We start from the raw sequence: 14,846 nt of genomic DNA on the forward strand, positions 1-14,846 counted from the left end.
ACAGGATGACAGTACTAAACTTGACAAATGTCAGCAAAGGTTAAGCAGGAGGGAATATGGTCTGTGCTCTTATGTGGTGGAAAGGACAGGTAAAAAAAAATGAGTTATGCACAGCTGTCTAACAATGTGGAGAGAAAAGGGGTCAGGCACCAAAGAGTTAAACAAGACCAATGTGGAGAGAAAAGGGGTTGGGCACCAAAGAGCTAAACAAGACAAGTGGCAAGCAAATGCTTGATCCATGTCCTGATGAGGACTCAGCACTGGAGCTCAGTTTATCTGCAGATGTCAGGAGACAGAGTTATGAAAGAACCATATCTAAGGAGGTCCAAGGACTGTCTGAGGAGGTGAAATGCCCAGAGATCATAGAATCATAAAAGTTAGGGTTGGAAGGGGCCTCAGGAGGTCATTTAGTCCAAACCCCTGCACAAAGCAGGACCATCCCCAACTACATCATTCCAACCAAAGTTTATCTAGCTCTCTCTTAAAACCCTTCAAGGATGGAGGGTCCAAAACCAATATGGGTAGCCTGTTCCAGTGCTTTATTATCCTCCAAGGGAGAAAGTTTTTCCTAATATGTAATCTGAACTTCCTGCACTGAAACTTGAGACCATTACTCCTTGTTCTGTCATCTGCTACCACTGAGAACAGCCTAGCTCCATCCTTTTTGGAACCACCCTTCAGGTAGTTTAAGGCTGATATTAAATCTCCCTTCAGATGTGGGCAAGAACAATATATCTCTAGGGAGGGCACTTGGGGTACAGTTATCAGCCAGAGCCCAGACTCCAGCTGAGACCCTAAATGAAGAGCCATAGGGGAAAAACCATAGCAAGAAGCAAAAAGATTTTATGTGGGTAAAGAGAAGTAGGAGGCAGTATCAAAGGCTTGCAGACAAGGACAGACAACTTCATATTCTGGAGATCAAGAGACAAAAGGTCAGGAGGCCCTGTGGAACAATGAGCAGGAACACAGACACTAAATCCCAGAGGAAGACAGGGAGGTTCACCTCCCTGACTTGGAAAAAGCAGATGATTTCAGTAAGATCCCCTTGGCAGATGGGCTCTACAGTCTCACCCTTCTTCACTGGGGCCAAAGGAAGCTACAGCCATATGGATAGGACAGATGACTGTACACCCCAAACAACTATGCAAATATCATCTTGCACTTTAAGAGGGGTAGTCCTACCCAGTTCCCAGGGTGGACGGGAAGGTGAGAAGTTACTGGGAAGACATTCAGGTGGGGGCAGGGCCTAATCCTAAGTACAAACCTCAAGGCATTAGTTGACAAGAGTGCACGGATCACTTGAACCCCCCATGTGCAGTCTGTTATTGATATCTAGAAAAAGCTGTGACAGATGTAAAATGGTTTGGTAGGGATTTATATACACTGACCCTGTAATGGTGATACTATGTGAGATGTGGGCAAGCAGGGATTCTTCCTGTATGACTATTTGGTTTACAGTCCTGTGTGACTGTATGGGAGTTTGAAATCCCAGGAGTAAAAGATACTCCAAGGGGAAAGAGGGACAGAATGAAATTCCCTAAAATACTGGAAATTCTTCCTCAGCTCTTGCCCAGGAGTGGGGAGTGGGGTAGGAGAGACGTGATGAGTTGGGAAAACATTCATAGGGTTTTTTTTCTGTTTTACTATTTCACAAAACTGTCTCCTTGCCCAGTACTGCACTGCTGTCTGTTTGTGAACACACAGTTAAGTCAATGGAGGCTTCAAGAGAGAACCGAGCATTGAAAGTGAAACAGGGACACATAAGCAGCCTCAGGTAGGCAGCTTTAAAGGAGTTCAGATAAAAATGTCTGGCTCTGTCCAAGCCAGGATGGGGTTCCTTCCCCAAAGCTATACTACTAAGACTAAAACCTCAAAAGGCCTTAGTGAGTGAGTGGGAGGAAAAACTGGGTGTTGGGGTTGAGTGGGGGCATGTAATGTCCCAACATTCAATGTTCCATTTTGAGCTGAGCAGCTGCACCCTATATTAAAGATGAAAAAGTATGCAGCTAGCTTCTCTGTTTCATGCAGATTTGGGGCGATCCTGGGGCTGCTGGTTGTTCATCAGAGCAGCCCCAGATTGGACAAAGGGACTCTGTTTTGACACCCTTGGGCTATTCTAGCAAGCTTTACCTCTACATCCGACACTTTCATGCGAGTGCCCTCTTTGCCCACAAATATATCATCGATGTCGACAAGGATATAGCGGTCAAGTGTCAGACAGAGGCGCTTGCCAGTCAGGTAGGCAATGGCATCTACAAAGATGAGCTTATGCAACCAGAAGTTGAGGTTATTGCCAAACAGGACCCGTTGAATCCCATCATGCAGCCCCAAGTCCTGCACCACAGTGGCATGCAGTGCTTTGTGGGTGGCCAGATGAGGAATGGACTCTGATGACTTTGTGCTGGCCAACAGCACGGGCTCATAGGTGCTGTGGTTTGACTGGAACACCGTCCAGTCATCACCAGGCAGTGGTCCCTGCTCTACCTCATTAGCTCGGGTGACATAGAGCAGGGGAGCACTGGGGTTGATGTGATAGTCCCGCAGTCCCAGGTTGGAATGTAGGAAGAGGGGGAAACCCTTTAGCTGAGCACTGAGCAGGCTGTTCTCATTGGCTTTGAAGAAGCCGATAATCCCTACTCCATACTCCACACAGTATTTGTCCAGCAACTCTCGGTTCCAAGCATCTAGGTTCACATATTTAAGGACATTCTCATAGATTATGAGAGCATAGCGGCCCCTGTCCTTGTCCGTCAGGGTAGGCATGTCCCCCTTGCCAGGGGCAATCTCTGTCCTGTATTTAAATCGGCTGGATTCCAGGATGGCCACAATTTCCTGCCCCAGCTGAGAGTAAATGCTTTCCACGAAGACGAGCACCACAGGATCTGTGCGCAAGGTGTCAACGGATTTGGTGAGTCTCCAGCTGGCTTGGGGAGGGATCAGGACCCTGTGCTGGTTGCTGCAGTCACTGAAGGGCAGGGGCGGTGGTTCTTTGATCTTGGGACTGTTAGTGACATAATAGGCCAGGAAGCACATGGAGACCAGGCTAAAGGCAATGAGCAGCAGAATCAGTCTGTGGAGCTCCAGCTGTCGCACATGCCGCACCACTTTCCACAGCTGAATCATGGTGAGGCGGGCAGCCCACCCCCTCTTCAAGCGTTGCTCCCAAGTTGCCCTTGAGGTCTCCAGTATTCTTGCAGCAGCACCCAGAGGTGGCTTGCAAAGAAACAGTTCCTGCAGAGAGAGGCAAAGCTAAAGCGAGCAGCTATGAGACTAGACACCCAGGGATCTGCCATTTATGTCAAGTAACCATGGCTCTCAATTCCCATTGCTCCTCTGCACACTGCCTCAGGAGGAGGGCAGTGCTATGGAATGCCTGTGTACGGGAGCAAATCAGCTTGCCATCCTGTGCACCAGGGCGTGGAGCTCAGCCTTGCCACGAATCCTGCTGGGCAGCCTTGCTCTCAGCCAGCTGCTTGTCATTCACATGACGCCTCCTGTCTGCACCCTGCAATTGAAAAAGAAAAAGTCACTTCTGAACACAGCTCTCAGTGTCTCAGCAGGGACCAGGCACTCAAAATGGCAGGTGTGAATAGCACGGAGGCAGGGAATGGCTGTGCACTTGCCAGTGAGCAGTCATAACCAGGTCCTGCCTTCCCAGGCAGGATTCTCGCTTGCCTCCCACCTTTTATGCCATTGAGGGAACTGAATACAAGGCAGAAATCCCCTTCCACCCAGTTCACTCTCTCAAAAACAATAGCACTAGCACATTAGTTTCACACTCCCTTTTACAACCCACTCTCATAACAACCAACATAGGAAGTGCTCCCCAACATGGGAAGGGCATGCAATCATTGCCCACTCCTCCCATGTTTTTGGGACACTGCTGTTCTGATTTCTATGGGGTTTTCTTCTCGGTTCCAACTAGGTCTCCCAACTTCCTGACCCTTACAATGATGCCATCCTGATAGCCACTATTAGTACACCATGCCTTGTGTGGCTTCCCTGATGGCTTTGGGAGCCTCTGCATCTCCTGAGCTCTCAGAACAAAGCCTTCTAGGTTCCTGAGGAAGATCACCACATGAAGGACTGGGCCTACATGCCACATGTGCCCTAAGCCAGAGAAGGCAGAGGCAGTTTCATACAGGAGGCATATGCAGAGCAGTGATGCCTTTTCCCAGGCTAGCTGTGCAGGTGAAAGATGCCTAACCAATGAGTTAAGAGCCCCTAGGGGCAGCAGCTCTGCAAACTTGCCCACGGTACCAATAGGCCTTAACTACTCACCTGTGAGTGGGAGATACTTCTAAGGATGTGACGGGAGCTCAGCCCATCTCTTCTGAGCTTGCTAAGCAGTGCCAACTGAATAAGTGTTTATAATGGTGAAAACACCTATGACACCTTCCTCTTAATTTCACATACGCCACCGAGGAGCACCAGGGTGTTGCTCAGCCATTAGCAATCTGCAGTGGTTTTGGCTGGTGCCTTAGAGATGAAAGCTCAATGTCTTGTTACCAACTCAACAACTTTTCTCCTGCTTTTATATTAGCAGCACTGTTTCAACCACTGACAAACATCAGTCCCTCCAAAAGGCAAACACTAGGCAAGGTACTACTGGACTTTTGTCCCTGCCTCCCTCTTTTCAGTCTTTTTGCTCTGCTTGCTATTATTATCCTGATATATGAGACTGGCCCCTGTTTCAAAAATCACTGCTTTGATTTGCTTCTCCTAGTCAGAAATGCAATGACCTAATGTGATGGCTAACAGCCTTTTCAAGCCATGTGCCTGTGTTGGGACCAGGCAGCTGGGAGCTGTGCCCACACTGCCACTGCTTCTCTCAGTCCCCAGCTTGTCCGCTGGGGTGTGGGCATAGCTTCCAGCTAGTGGGGAGCTGCAGCCTCACTGTTGTTCCATCTACGTTGCAGCTGGGAGGCTGAGAGTGTGAGGGGAGGAAGATGCAGCAGCAGCAGAGCCAGCTGCCTGGCTATGATGCAGCTCCTCCTCAGCTGGAAGCTGAGCCCACACTGCAGCCAGGGAAAGGCTTGGCAGTGGGAAGAAGCAGCAGTGGCAGCAAGAGCACAGCTGGAGGTTGGCCAGCCCTGCTGTAGTTCCTCACTGCTTAGCCCTGGATGGGCATAGGCAAGGCCCTTGTGCTCTGCAAGCCAGATCCAGCCAGCAGATCATGTTACTTATCCCTGACCTAATGCAAAAGTGGCTGTGGTTTCAAAGGCACTTGGCACATGTGACAGACATGCTTACTGGAGAGCACATAGGTGCACACTCCTAAGGCAGCTGCTGGGCTGGTACAAGGGGCATGTCACCATGCCCCATGGCAAGTCAGTCACATGTTCACAACAAGCTGGTTTAAAATGCTTTTTAAAAACAAACAAATAAACCTGGAGCACAAACAGTGCCCATGCCACACCCATATCTTCTTGATGCCCAACCAGTGGCATTGCTTGTCAGAGCTGCTCATCAGCAACAGCATGAGAAACTGAAGTACTACCAGCATGAATGATTCAGCACCTTTTCTCCCTGCCCCTACTTCTCAGCCTTTTTGTCTTGATTGTTATTATTCTGATGTACAAATACTCTGATGAGCCCAATTTTTCTCTGAGAGTGAAGCAGACATAGGATCTACATATGAGAATTAGGGGCTCTAAAAAAAGCCAAACTCTAGAAGAGAAACTGCTTGCAAAATGCAGCTGCTGGTTTTGTAACATGTATTCATTACTAAACAGGAAAAAATGCTTGAGTCAGGAAAAAGATCAATTCACAAATGAGGCCAGTCAAACTCTACAGGTTCCCCACCAATTGACTTCAAATTCTTGGCACAGCCTAAAGCAGAGAATAAATCAGAGAGGCTTCTATAAATAAACAGCACTGCTACCTTGTACCCCAAGGGGAGTAGAGGTGGGGAGCACACAGGTGACTCATGTCAGAAAGCCCAGAACATCAGTGTGATCCTAGGTTCCCAGCTCAACAGGGCAGGGACTAACTATGTTCATTGCATGTGTTTCTGCAGTGCCTAACACAATGATGCTGCAACACTGATGAGTACCTCAGTAGCTATTGCAATATAAGTTCATGGTATTAAAAACAGATGGAGAAATTAAAGGATGGGGTAAGGCCAAATAGCAAGGTCATGGAAGAGTCAAGACAAAAAGATTCAAGGTTGGGATTTCAGCTGGCAGTTGTAAAGCAGGAATTAGAGCTTTTTACTGATAGAATACCTGGATTCTGAAGTTTAGCCAGCCAGTGAAGATGTTGTATTCTCTGCAACACTGATCATTTTATAAAGGGTGGAGTTTAGATTTTTTTTGTCCTTTTACTGAGGATGGTTCAAGGAGAGTGGGCTCATAAATAATCACCAAAGGCATTATGTCAACATGCTGAAAAACAGCTGCTGATGTTGAGTGCCTAACTTAAGGCATTGCTGGACCAAGAGCAAAAAATGCAGACCACAGCCGTTCCAGCTGGACCACACAAAGCCTGGAGGGGTTCAGAACTTTTGAAAATCAAGCTCTAACTCTCTCAAAGTTGGGAACTGAAAAATGTAACACCAAAAATCATTGGCCATGGTTTGAAAGAGGCAGCATTCAAGACCAGCGAATATCAGTTGCACAGTAACAGCAGTATGCTATGATTTGCACATGAAGGGAGTTCCCTGTACTGCTTCTGGGTCCACCAGGCATGCATGACCCTGATGTCAATAGGCATTAAACTGCTATGAGAGATCTGCTTCCTTCTATCTCCACATAACAAATCCACAGCAAAAGCCCACTCAAGTTCTTGAATACTTGATTCTTCCAGTGAGAATGGCAGGTTGAGGACTCTAAGCCAACTGCATAACAAAGCAGCTCACCCTTTCCTCAGCTCACTCCTGGCTAGGCTACAGGGAACACCAGCATTGCCTAAGAGGTTTGAGCATTGCCTAAGGGGTTCTTCTTGCAAGGACAGGTTTAAAAGGAGGTATTTTCAAGGAGCATTTGGGCTATACACAAAGGTTACCAAAATACATGCTTACTGGTCAGAATCTGCAATCTTAACTGCAGAGCAGGGTGTTATGGCCTGCAGTCTGGATCCAGCCTATGAAGCCCTATCATATGGCCCCAGGTGCTGCCTGTGGGTCTTGAGTGGACCCAAAGGGCAAGATGCACCAGATGGTCCCAAGCACCACATGCGGTCCCCCCCGTTACAGCTTACATCCAATCCATGCCTGATCCCATGCATATGTTGGAGTGACCAAAGCAGGCATCCCATGCAGTGCAGTCCCAAAGCACTGTGGTCCTGGATCAATTGCTCTGGGACATGCAATGAACATGGCGCCTACTCTGGGATGCATGGTCCCAGAGCAGTGGTTTGAGACTGCACAGTATTTCATAGATTTCATAGACATTAGGGCTGGAAGGGACCTCAGGAGATCATCGAGTCCAGCCCCCTGCCCAAAGGGCAGGAAGTCAGCTGGGGTCATAGGATCCCAGCAAGATAAGCATCCAATTTACTCTTGAAGGTGTTCAATGTGGGTGCTTGAACCACCTCCGCTGGCAGACTGTTCCAGACCTTGGGGGCTCGGATAGTAAAGAAATTCTTCCTTATGTCCAGCCTGAAACGGTCTTGCAGGAGTTTGTGACCGTTCAACCTCGTCATCCCTTGGGGCGCTCTGGTGAACAAACATTCCCCCAGATCCTGGTGGTCACCCCTGATAAACTTATAGGTGGTCATCAGATCACCCCTGAGCCTACGCTTTTCCAGGCTAAAGAGTCCCGTGGCTCTCAGCCTGTCATCGTAAGATCTGTTTTCCTGACCTCTGATCATGCGCGTGGCTCTCCTCTGGACTCTCTCAAGCTTTTCCACATCCTTTCTGAATTGTGGAGCCCAAAACTGGACGCGGTACTCCAGCTGCGGCCTCACCAAGGCCGAGTACAAGGGGAGAATGACGTCCCAGGATTTGCTCAAGAAGCATCTATGGATGCAAGCCAGCTTTTTGGTCACTTTACTAGCCGCAGCATCGCATTGCAGGCTCATGTTCATCTTGTGGTCAATGATGACCCCCAAGTCTCTTTCTTCTGTAGTGCTATCCAACGTAGCACTGCCGAGCCTATAAGGATGCTGCAGGTTTTTCCTCCCAAGGTGGAGAACCTTGCATTTTTCGGTGTTAAACACCATGAGGTTCTCATCCGTCCATTTGCTGAGCTTGTCCAGGTCAGCCTGGATCACCTGCCTATCTTCTGGCGTGGATGCTTTGCCCCAAAGTTTGGTGTCATCGGCGAACTTGGCCAGTCCACTCCTAACTCCAATGTCCACATCACCAATGAAGATGTTGAACAGGATGGGTCCCAGGACAGAGCCTTGAGGGACCCCACTGGTCACAGGGCACCACGATGAGTGACTGCCATCGATTACAACCCTCTGGGTCTGACCACGGAGCCAGTTTCCCAGCCAGCGGATCATGGTGGAGCCAAGGCCGCAACTGGCCAGTTTGGCCAAGAGGTGATCGTGGGATACCAGATCAAAGGCTTTTTTGAAGTCAAGATATATGACATCAATCTCTTCTCCCTTGTCCAGGTGATAGGTCACCTGGTCATAGAAGGAAATGAGATTGGTCAAACAAGACCTACCCGCAACAAACCCGTGCTGGCTATCCCTTAGGATGTTAGCCTGGGCCAGTCCATCAAGGATGGCCTCCTTAATAAACTTTTCTAAGATCTTCCCCAGGATAGAAGTCAGGCTAATGGGCCTGTAGTTAGCCGGATCCACTCTCCTCCCTTTCTTAAAGATCGGCACCACATTGGCCTTCTTCCAGTCTTCGGGCACTACACCAGAGCGCCAGGAGGTTTCAAAGATCTGTGCCAGGGGCTGGGCTACGACGCTCGCCAGCTCCTTGAGTACCCTGGGGTGCAGATTGTCAGGGCTGGCTGACTTGAAGGTATCCAGCTTCTCAAGGTGTTCCTTCACGAGGTCAGCATTGATGGAGGGTAGGGGATCCCCATCACCCGGGTCTCCCTGTCCCATAGCAGGCATGGGCGTCCCATGGGACTGATGAAAGACTGACGCAAAGTACCTATTTAATAGGTTGGCTTTTTCCTGGGCGTCAGTTGTCAGTTGCCCCATCTGGTTTAGCAGGGGTCCAACATTGCCCTTGCTTTTCCTCCGGCTCCCCACATATCTGAAAAAGGACTTTTTGTTGTCCTTGATGCTTGAAGCTAGTTGGAGTTCAGTTGCAGCCTTGGCAGTACATAGTGTCCGCTCTGGGGGGGCTGCACTACAAGTGGCACCTATTCTGGCCACATCTGGACATGTGCTGGAGTCTATATGGAGCTAAAGTACACTGGAGTGGGTGCCATGTGTAGCATGGTCTTGGAGTGGTTAGCCTGAGACACCTGTCAAATCAGGCATGCAGAACTGGTTTGTGGGTCTCATTGGGTCAGATGACTTTGACACCTATGGGAGTCTGACTAAGCATTAGATCACTGCTGTAAGCCTCTACCCTCAAAAATTCAGCCTGGAACACAGCACTTGTTCTCACCCTCTGTCAAAGCCACACAGCCCTCCACCCTTACCCAAGGCTGAAACCTGTGCCCCTTGAGCAACATACTGCACCACAGTGTCTTAGTTACCAATCTCCAGAAAAAATCCCCAAACAGCTGGACTTTTCTTAGGGAAGGGATGAGCTGGGATTAAGCTAAAGCTGCACCTGCAGTGCCCAGCTGAGGGGTAGGAGTGGGAGAAATCCCCCTGCATTGGAGACTTCTGAATCACAGCAGTGTTTGGATAACAATGACTCCATTCAGGGATCTAGTGAGGCTTCCAAACAAGCTGTCATTTGTTACATGAATGAACACAAAAAAGGGGGAAAAAAAAACAAATCAGAAAGTAAGAAAAAAAAAAGCCCATATCAAATTGCTGCTCAAGAATCTGTCAGCTCCGATCTCTTTAACAAGGCCTCACAGCCAGAGGGCATGCCAGCTGGCACAGCACAACTACACTCTCTTTGGGGACTGCATCAGCTGGGTTAGTTAAAAAACCCAGTACAACAAAACTGACATCAGCAAAGGTGAGGGAGATGCCTAGCAGCCAGCCATGCCTAAAATGCAAAGCCCAGGCAGATTTCCTCCAGCAGGAATTTAAGTACTGTAAACAGTTCCCTCTTGAAGGAGAAGAAATTACCTGGCCATTCCTGTATGATCAAGCTCTTGGGGATCCTAAGACTCCATAAACCTGGCGTTTCAGAAGAAGGAAGGGTTTGTTCCAGTCTCTGTCTTGTAAAGTCACCAGTATAGCTTCATTGTAAGGAGTACAGAAACAGGAGAGCAGAACATGCAGCAAGAATTAAAAATGATGCTAGTCCAAGGTTCCGGACTCCTTGTGTTCATTCCTGCCATGAAAGTACTGCTTGATGAAAGCACCAGTGACAGTTTTAAGGTCAGCTATCTCACAAATCACTAAGGCTAAGATAAATGCCGTGTACCACTCAGAAGCCTAGTTCCGTACTGATATGGAGCATTAATGGGGGAACGTCAGCAGTTTTGTGAAATATCAGCTGCTAAAATCAGGCTGCCACTGGAATGGCACAAAAGCAAGAAACCAATCAGAACAATGTGATTTTAAGGTCTGCTATCCAGCCCTCTGCAAAGGCTAGAAATTCTTTTGTTGGATCAGTACCAAAGGGTCAAGAACAGAGTAATTTCCCTAAATACTGGCCCTGAACTAGCATTATGAAACAGGAAAGGCTGAGGTGGACAGGTGTAAGAACACATCAGGGACTGATGATATGTACATGCCCATGGACAGGGAAAGTAACAGACTCAGTCTGATAACATCATTGAAAATTCTTTGCAAAAGAACATCTCCTGCAGAAGAATCAACACCCTAAGAAACGACTATCAGTCCAACCCTTTCCTTGTCCCCATCAAGGGATTTCCAGACCCTGCAATGGTGGAGTCCTCTCCTTTGCCATATTACACTAGTTCCTTCCAATACTTCCTGTGCAATCAGAGCTACCTAGGACACCAGAGACCACTGTAACTGGATTATATATATAAAAGTTGATTAATTTCCTCTTTTATTCCCATCTCCCAGGAAACACATCATTTCCTTACTGTTTGTAAAGAACAGGGATATTTTTAATTACAATCTCCAAATTTCTAGTACAGCCACAGTACTAGTACAGTTGTTCTGCCATCTGTATAAAAGACTGCTTGTTTATCAGCTCTATAACAAAGTGAATCTGTGTGATACCCTTAACATCAGCTCCTCAGTGGCTGTATCTGTCTTAATACTTGGAGCTGTATAACAGCTGTGTAACAATGGCTCCAGCCATGGCTCCCCTCACTCCTGTGGTCCTACAGTGTGGCACTAATATAGACAGGGCATGAGCAGCCCAACTGCAGGAAGAGTGGTCAGCCCTTGATTATAATCAGCAGCTCATCATATTTTGCATTTCAAGTAACCAACAGGTGAAGCTTTCTGTGTACTGATACTCAAACATTGCTGCTTTGGGGGATGAGGCAGAGTCATAATCACTACCTGTTGTCAATCAAATTTTTAGCTAGCCCAAATAGTGCAGACTCAAGCTGCAGATCAAGTCTGACAAGAAGTACTAGTGGTGCCTACACTGCTCTGACAGATGCTGAGACAGATTCCAGACGGTTTTGTGCTCTGCTTGGGCAAGTCACCCCGTAGGGACAGGACTCTCAGCATAGATCTGTGGTAAGCAGGAAGGCTGCCAGCTGGCCAACAGGCCTGAAATGTGTCAGCCTAAAACAGGAGGTGAAGAACTATAAGGCAAGGTAGTAATTACTTTTCTTCAGACAGGTGTGTAACTTCACACCCCCTGCATTAGCATAAGCTGCAGACTATGAGAGACAGGTCTGCATTAACTCCTCCTGATCCAACCTAGAGAAAACTGAACTGCAGCCTGAAGCACCAACTCACGCTAGCTGGAATTGCCTGAAGGTATCACCTGACATTTGAGATGCTTTCTAACCCACTGCAAAGCTGCTCCTAGCCATTTGGCAAGTGTTGTAGTTGCACAAAATCCCCCATTCCTGAGGTCCCTGCTGGAACTAAATTCTTCCTGAACCCTCCTTTGCTCTTTTTCCCTGAACTCCTCCACAGTCTGCATTATAGGCTTAGGAACCCAACCTCCCTATCCCCATTATGGGCACCGTAATCCAAATCATGACCCAGTCTTAGTTTGATACACCTCAAGCAGGTGCAGGAACTCTAGTGCCATCCTCTCAGTGGTGAAAAAACCCTCCTGATACTAAGCATCTTAGTTAATACAGTTGTCCACTCCGACACCCATGGGCACAACTTTACACTTACTGCCTTGGTTTCACTACACCTATAGGTGTTCCTTTTCATAAGCATAAAAAGGTCAGACCTTTGCACTGATTTGTCCTTGGAGTTTGATGTCGGCCCCTACCTGTTTTTTTTCCTCCTGGTACAGTGCACAACATGGGAAGAGAAAGCAAACTTCCCCTTCCCTCTCAGCTTGGCTGAAATTCCACATGCACAAATTAGAAAACTAAAGGAATCTTGTAGCAACTTCAAGTACAGCTCACCCCAGTGAAAGCAGCATAGAGGTGGCCTGCCAGCTCTACACATTAAGTGGAATGAAAAGGAGAGTGTGTGTATATCCTGTCTACGTGACTAGGGACATTCAAAAAGCCTGAGCCTGAATTGATTCAATCTTTGCAGGTTAATCTAACCTGGCTTGGCTGAACCAGTTTGTAACCGCACAGACCTCCCCTCTGGACTGAAAAAATCAGGCACATGCCTACAGTGGCTCAGGCTATAAGCTGAGGGGCACTAGAGCAGCCCTCTCCTCACTTCCACAATGCTGAGCTGAGGTGGGCTGTGGCCATGCCCAGGCAGGACACTCTTATTATCCCCTCCTTCCTGAGCAGCCCAGCAGGGAATTATCACCCCTAACTCAGTATTTATCAAGCCATTAAGAAAACAAAGCCTTCTTAAACAGCTTGTCCAAGGAAGGACATTAAGCTACCTGTTGATTAGCTCCAAAAAGCCTGTCTGCCTTTGCTGTCTCCCACAGCACATGGACTGTAGCCAGCATGAGGTCTGCTAGCTAATGCTGAGGTGTCTTCAGGGAGAAATAATCCCAGTTTAGCAGGGAGAAGCCAGGCAGATGCTCTGTGCCTGCAAGTCTCTGCTGAAGCTCTGGCCAGGGAGCAGAAAGGAGGAGCCAGCCCTCCTGTGGAGCAGAGCCCCACCCAGCCCAGAGAGCCTTGTGGGATGCTGAGGGAGTCTGGTTTATCTTAAACCAGGAAGGGGTCTGGGACAGACACTGCACACACTGGTCTGACTCAAATCAGTTAAATCTGATACTACATTCAACCAGGTTTATCTCAAATCGGTTTCAGCCATTTTCAAGCTGGTTTATGTGCACTGAACATCTGTTTTGTTACAGGTTTAAACCAGTTTCTGGTCACTTAAACTGTTTTATGTGTAATGTCTGCCCCTAGCCTGCAAGTGAACAAGTAGGTCAGTGTCCTCCAGCAGCTGATGAGATATAACTGCTCTTTGGCTACACAGACCCTGAAGTTAGGGGGAAAATCCACTTTCTTCATAGGTATCCAGGTGTAACCTTCACTTCCTCATCTCATGTATCACAAAGGCTGGTACTGCAGGACCTGAGATCATTCTGAAGGCTTCATGACTTTGCTGTGGAATTTTTTTCCTTTCTATCTGCCATATTCTTCAAGTTTATCTGCAAGTGACCGACTGGAACTCTTCACCCAAACTAAGGGGGATACATGAGAGACTCCTCTTTCTATTTGTGACCAGCTGCTTGGAGTTGCAGGTGGAGGAACAATACACAGCCTCCATGCTCTTCACGAGCAAGTACTAGCTGATGCTCTCCCACCTACCTGAATGCTTAGTGAAAACCTCAGGGTCTCTACCAACTATGGGATACTTCCATAACAAGTTCAAAGTTCCCCGATACACCAGTTTTCAACAGATTTACTTTATCACAGCAAAACACTTCTGAGCTGCATGTGACAACAGGATGGCCTTCAGTACCAGATAGAGACAAGGATATAAATGTCTTTTCCCTCATCTACCCCACTGTCATCACTTAGATAAAAGAATCTAATCATAAGAATAAATGTTCTTCTCTGCAAGCATTTCTTCTGATAAATATCCTATGCAGGCAAGGGGGCTGACAACAAAATGTATCAAGAACTGAACACGTGGATGCTCAAAAGACCTGAGGTTCTTAATTTGAAAACACACCTGGACCCAAAAGCTGGAGCCACTTTTGAAAACACTGTGATTGCTTCTGTGAAGCATATGACATGTTTGGATTTACTGTCAAATTCATGAAAACCATGACACTTTACCAACCCACCTGAACCAACAAGCTGCTTCTCCACACATTACAATTACAGGGCAATCCTTTGAGAATATTGAGAATTTCCCCTACCAGGGTAGTCACCTTTCCCAAAAAATAAACATAGATGATGATCAACAGTGGATAAAATCTGCCAGTGCTGCCTTTGGATGTCTCTGCAATCGTGTCTTTGATGATCATGACATCAGGCCCAAAACGAAACTTCTCATCTCTACCCTGTTATATGGGTGTGAAACTTGGATGACATATCAAAAACACCTAAAAGCTTTAGAACATTACCATAAGCAATGTCTTCAGAACATCCTCCATATGTACTGGAAGGACAGAAGAACGATCACCACCAGTGTTAAAATCACATTTATACAGCACCAGCTTTTGGGCAGGTATGTCATAAGGATGCCTGGCAACCAGCTCCCAAAACAGGTCCTATGCTCCCAACAGTGATGGTCACTGCTCTAGAGCTGGGCAAAAG

General features: G+C 47.5%; 1 protein-coding gene across 13 annotated transcripts in view; it reads right to left on the reverse strand.

The window, feature by feature from the left end:
* Positions 1 to 14,846, reverse strand: part of NDST2 (N-deacetylase and N-sulfotransferase 2) — a 254,323-nt gene that overhangs the window by 32,555 nt on the left and 206,922 nt on the right. For all 13 annotated transcript variants that reach the window (XM_090057086.1, XM_090057084.1, XM_090057085.1 and 10 more), the window contains one exon: positions 2,131 to 3,505. In XM_090057086.1, the coding sequence (XP_089913212.1) occupies positions 2,131 to 3,123 (993 nt within the window). In that variant the 5' untranslated portion in view covers positions 3,124 to 3,505. The remainder of the gene's footprint in view (positions 1 to 2,130; positions 3,506 to 14,846) is intronic.

The sequence above is a fragment of the Crocodylus siamensis genome, chromosome 7, assembly GCF_052110815.1.
Source record: "Crocodylus siamensis isolate JL-2025a chromosome 7, ASM5211081v1, whole genome shotgun sequence".
NCBI classification, from domain to species: domain Eukaryota; kingdom Metazoa; phylum Chordata; order Crocodylia; family Crocodylidae; genus Crocodylus; species Crocodylus siamensis.